A 6,000-nucleotide genomic window follows, 5' to 3' on the forward strand; every position below is an offset into this window, starting at 1 on the left:
CTCAGTCTATTGCCTTTAGGGAAGATGGTGCTTGAACCGGAAGATTCTATGAGTAGCACAGAGATCCTGCTTCTTTATTCTGGGCTTGTCAGTAACCTGCTGGTCCCTGTGCTGGGCTCTAGGGAAAGCAGGTATCCTTGGTGCAAGAATTGGCTCTGCCTGTCCTACACATTATAGTTCGAAATTCTCACAACTTCATAGAAAATCTGACCCTTTGAGGTACCCAGAACGCACACTGTGTACATTGGGCTTTATATTTTTAACAGGATTGTTGAGGTCTCATTTACCCATTTGAAGTGTAGAATTTGATGAGTTTTATGTTTTTAACTGTTTTGGGTGTCATTTCAGATGGTAGCAGCAGGTGTGGGTTCCATGTTGGGAGGAAACAGGAAAGACTGAAGAAAACCTTTGAGCGCACCTTGTTGCCACCATCCCTCAAGTCATCTGCAATTAGTTCCATTTTCAAATCTTCAGGCTCTGTGCAAGGCACTCCTTCAGAAATAAGCTCCCCAAATGGTAAGAGAAAAAGCTGTGCTGTCAGCACGTACATCCCAGAGGTATTGAATTAATGTGAGGCCACAGATGTGGTCTTGGGAAATGATTCCTCCTCAAAACTAAATGCACGTGTGCTGGTGTCGATCTGGGCTCATGCTTGGCTCAGAAATTTGCATAGAAGCACCTAGTGAACTTAGTAGGTACAAATCAGTGGGTTATTAGATTAATGGAGGACAGAAGAGACTAGAGGTCTGGAGGTGAAAAAAAAATCATGGGTAATTAGAACTAATTGTCACAGACTGTTAAAACCAGACAGAACCTTATACAATATCTAGTGCAATCCCCGCCTTCTGCAGATGAGGAACTGTAAACAAGAGAAAGAGAATACCTTATGGATAGTCACTCAGCCTATCAGCAGCAGAACTGGAGCCAGAACTCAGGTCTTTTGGCTCTAAGGCTAGTGCTCATCACACCCCACCCCACTGAGCTGCACATCACTCCCAGATGCTCACTTTCTTCCAGAGGAAGCCAAATTTCTAGATACAGAGACAGATGTTGAGGTGATCGGTGTTAGGAGGGAAAGTGTAGGGCAAGGATTTGTCTAAAGGCCTAAAGTAAATAGAAAGGCAAAACAGAGCAAGAACTTAAGAACTTCAAGGTGATTCTGCAATGACTCCCTGTTCTGTGCTTCCAGGTGGACCATAGTGTAGTGGCCTTTGGTTGCCTTTCTTAAAGCCCAAAGTAGACTCCAGGTCACACACAGAACATCTTTGGTGGCCTGGCTGTAGTCATTCTCCCACCATCTCAGTGCTGGTGGTAGAACCACCTCATCCACTTGTAGTTTTCATTATATTGGCTCCATACAGCAGTTTGACTTCCAAGGGTTGCAGCCAATGTGGAAACAGTATAGTGGGTAAAAAAATAAAGAGCGCCCAACTTGGAGTCAGAAGGCTTTGGTGCAAGTCACTAACTCTGTGACCTTGGGCACATCACTTCCCTACTCACAGCTACATCCCCTCTACTTTGAACATGGTTGGGACCAAGATGGATCACCTCCAAAGTGTCTACCAGCTGCAGGACTGTATGAGGCAGCACCATTTTCTAGTTAAGGTGCATTGACTAGTGTTGGAATCTCAGTCTCTATTGCTGCATGGGAAAGTTGGTGCCCATGAAGAAAATCTTTCCCTGGCCACAGGCATCCATTGGACTCTGGCCAGCCAAATTGTAGATATGTTGGTGCTCATATGGAGGCACTGGGGGGCCATGGCATACAGAGGGCATGAGTTGTGGAAGTTCCTTAGTAAAGAATAGTTGGGGCTGATTGGGAAATATTTTTGCAAGAAGGTTCGTTAGTCTTGGCTCCCCTACTGTCCCCAGTGGGTATCATTTCATTAACAAATATACAGCCCCGATGTACATATTTTTTCTTTGAAAGAGCAGTAGCAAATACCATGTCCAGGATTTTAATGTCATTGGACCAAGCTATAGACCCGGAGAGCTCAGGGAGATGCTCCCCAGTTGTGACAGGAACTCAGCCTGTGGGGCAGGTAGTCCAGCTACATGGGCCATAGGTTCTAAAAGTGCAGTCTGGATGCTGCCATCAGATATATGGCAGCCATAAACTCAACTCCATTAGTGCCAAGTGAAAAATGGCACCCTCTGTACCACAAGGCACTCTCAGGCTTGAGAAACAGGTAAACCTTAGAGCAAGAATATCAGATTCATAGGAGATACAGATGGGTGTGTTGCAATTTTATGTTGTCTCTTCCTGAAGGCCTCCAGTGTTTGTCCATGAACAGCCTCCCCTAGGTTAAGGTAACTGTGAACAACGCAGCCCACTAGTCACAGGGCAGGAGGAACATCTGTACTTGTAATTGCCTCCCAGTGCCATCAGGATGAATTAATTCACCCCAGATTTAGCTTAAACTATCCCAGGAAAGCACTGCAACTTTAACTTCCTTTCTAGTTCTTCTACTCATTCCTTCATTCGATAAACAGACCTCATGATTCTAGTGCATGCGAAGTCCGTCCTGCCACAGCTGAAAGCGCTCTTTGTTTCCTTTAATGCAGATAACTTTGATGAAGATCCCAACTGCTTCTCTCCCGTGAGTTGCGAAGCTGTACCTAATTGTGTGAGAAGACTATTACCTGTGGAAATCAAAATGAATTCCATTGACAAACAAAGATTTCTTCACTAAATCCTGGCAGAGATACCCACCTCCCCCTACCCTCAGATTGGGGAAAATGTTGAATTTGTGAAGCCATCTGCTCCAACTTTGTATTCTAAATATTGTTTTGGAAGAGGCAGAATGAGATAGCATTTAGTGAATATTAAAGTCAGAATAATTCTACTATTCATTGTAATGTTTGCTTCTTACTGTCTTTGTAGGTAAGATTTGAGCCTATAGTTAGGATATATTAGAGGAGAGCTATTTACAGCTTTGGAGATTTTGTTTCAAAACCTCCAAGTGTTCACATCCTGAAAGAAAAAAAGATCAAGATCAGGGTTATTACTGCCCTGAGAGTCAAACAATTTCAGGTGGCCAAAGTTTCCAGGCACCCAGGTGGCCGGACACCCAGAGCAGAAGCAGACAGGAAGAGCCACAAGGTCATATCTCTTGGGGGGAAAATATGCTGGCCTATTGGCCTGTCATGACGAAGCACTTGAAATCCCTATTATTCAAGTCACTCTTTTGATTGAAGCCCCTTGTTAAAACGTCAACATATTTTGTGAAAAAGGTGGCTCATTAATCTACAGACACCCATAAATTCTTTAGTGGGGTTGAAGTTCTCAGCCAAGACTGTGCCTGAAGGCACAGCAGGCTGGGTCCCGAGTTAGGGAACAGAACAGGACCTGTCTGAAGCTGGCAGGAAAGGACAGGTCAGGGTGAGCAGGACAGTAGGGGGATGGAAGAGAGAAGAGTCACCCAAAGGCAACAGAGTAACCCCTGAAGATGAATTTTGCCTGCCTTAGGCTCTGTGGCTAAGCACGATGGGTGGCCATCTTCATCCCATCCCAAATGTCACCATAGCTTCCCAGCCAGGCAGGCTGTTCATATTTGGCCTTAGGTAGAAATGAGTAAAGAGATGAACATTCTGGAAGGATACACAAGCAGCTAGTATCAGTGGTGGCTTTCAGGAAGGGGAACTGGGCATCAGGGGACAAGGGAGGAAGAGGGATTTACTTTTTGCCCTATACCTCTTTGTATCTTTCGAATCTTGTACTGAAAGAGTGTACTAACTCTTCAAGAAATACATACATGAAAACAAATAAAGACAATTGGACCCTTACAATGAAAAAGAAAAACTCCTGGGTTTCAATACCATAAATCTAGTCCCCATTCCTCTTGTGAATGTGTATGCCGAGGTGGGCTGTGGAGACAGCAGAGCTGAGTTCAAATCCCAGCTCTTGTCAGAGCTGTGACAGAGATTCCTAGATGTGATACTTGAAGAAGTAATAATAATAGTACATTTATTCTAGAGTTGAAGTGAAGCTTAAAGGAGCTGAGCACTGTGTATTTTCTAGCACAGTGCAACAGAGTACGTCTTAACCCCTTTCTCTTTCTAACTCCCACTCACTCACCTCTCACTCCCTCATGGCCCACCCACCATGTCTACCCCATTCAAGGTATGACATTGGACTCTCCAAGCCAGATTAACATTAACTATTAAACAGACAGGAGCACTGGTGCCAGTCACTGCTATGAGGCTCTTAGACCCCTATTTGCCCCTCTACCATCTCACGTTACAAAAGAACTTAGGTGGGCCCTTAGACCCCTGGATATCTGCCTCAGAATCCATCCTCTTGCTTTTGAAATGTTCTGATGTAATCCCACATCCATTGTTCCCTGTAGGGCTTTATGTGCATTTTTTTTTTGTAGGGGAAAGTGAGTGATGGAGAGAGAAAGGACTAACACAAACGATGATCAAAGTGTTTTGAATGGTAGACAATGTCTTTGAACTGACAATATTAAGTCACCTTCATTGAAAAAACAGATTTAGGGACAAGACTTGGGTGGAATTAGCAAATCTACAAATATATTCATTCTGCAAATGCTTTGATTTGGGAGGATCATTTCTGGCTATGAAAATGCCCATGATTGTATTTATTTTCAGTGAGTAATAGGACTCTGATTGTTCAGCTGCACTGGATGACTCCGGTGTGAATAATTCTAAAAGACCCAAAAGAAATAAATAATAAGCAATAACTTCAAATATTGACAAAAAAGTTCATCTCATCTAAATGCATAAGAAAGCTACAGATGTTTCCTTAACATATGCGGTCCTATGCAAATGATTATGTAAATTAAACAAAAAGTTAGGACTGGCAAATTCCCAAGTTTTCAAGATTTACTTATGTGAACCTAGTATTCATCATCAAAACAAGGCTGAAGGGTTGTGCTTACACCCCATATCACTTAGATGGGAGGGGAGGCAAGACTGAAGGATGTGCTACATTAATAGGGGAGAGGCACTCAAATCAGGGGACATGCTAGATAGATGGTCAGATGGATAGACAGTTTTCACCTTCAAAATGTTAGCCAGCTCATCCATCATGCTTAGTTGGTTACAGGCAGCAATGGGACTAGAAATGGAAATGAATCCGAGTAGCAGTGAATTTTGATGACGGCCTAGTTCATGCAAGAAAGATTTTTAAAAAATTCTCAGCCCACAAATTCCCAGAGGAATGGAAAACTTTAGGGCAATTATAGGGGAAGAACAAAGACCTAGTGTAACAGACTCCATCAAATCTTCAGACAATGGCCCTTTCAGGGGTAGAGATAGAGGGGTATACTTTATAGTGGATCAGACTTCCCTAGTCGGTGGACCTAAAAAATCAGGTTGTGAAGACTGACAGCGAGCTGAATTGGCTCTAGCGGTCTTCCACCCAGAAAATATTCTCCCAGTCCTTCTCCCCGTCCTTTACTAACTAGCTTCAACATGGTAGTGTAACATACCTACTCCTACTCCTCTGCACCTTGACTATTTTAATATTGTTGTTGTTTTACATTAAGCAATATACCAGAACATGAACAGCTTTTTTAAAAAAGACTGCATGGTATTCCATTGTATGGTTATACCATAACTTTCTATTTATCTATTTTTAATTGAAACTATATAGCACAGGGAATGCATTCAATGTCTTGTAATAGGCTATACCATAACTTTTTAAACAGAATCCCTAATGATGGTTTCCAAAGTTTTGCTATTTAAGAAAGTGCTGCAATAAATAGTCTTGTACCTGCCAAAAAAAGAAAGGAAGGAAGGAAGGAAGGAAGGAAGAAAGAAGAAGGAAGGAAGGAAGGAAGGAAGGAAGGAAAGAAAGAAAGAAAGAAAGAAAGAAAGAAAGAAAGAAAAGAAAGAAATAAAGAGAAAGAGAAAGAAAGAAAGAAAGAAAGAAAGAAAAGAAAGAAAGAAATAAAGAGAAAGAAAGAGAGAAAGAAAGAAAGAAAGAAAAGAAGAAAGAAATAAAGAGAAAGAAAAGAAAGAAAGAAAGAAAGAAGA

The 6,000-nt window shown here is 42.3% G+C and overlaps 1 protein-coding gene across 1 annotated transcript in view; it reads left to right on the forward strand.

Annotated features, from left to right (window-relative positions):
- The window catches only part of ADGRG4 (adhesion G protein-coupled receptor G4), an 82,745-nt gene extending 79,909 nt beyond the window's left edge, over window positions 1-2,836 (forward strand). Inside the window, 2 exon segments of the mRNA XM_006195387.2 lie at window positions 349-516; window positions 2,566-2,836. Of these exon segments, the coding sequence (XP_006195449.2) occupies window positions 349-516; window positions 2,566-2,693 (296 nt within the window). The 3' untranslated portion in view covers window positions 2,694-2,836.
- The last annotated feature ends 3,164 nt before the right edge of the window (window positions 2,837-6,000 follow it).

The sequence above is a fragment of the Camelus ferus genome, chromosome X, assembly GCF_009834535.1.
Source record: "Camelus ferus isolate YT-003-E chromosome X, BCGSAC_Cfer_1.0, whole genome shotgun sequence".
In the NCBI taxonomy this organism is placed as follows: Eukaryota; Metazoa; Chordata; class Mammalia; order Artiodactyla; family Camelidae; genus Camelus; species Camelus ferus.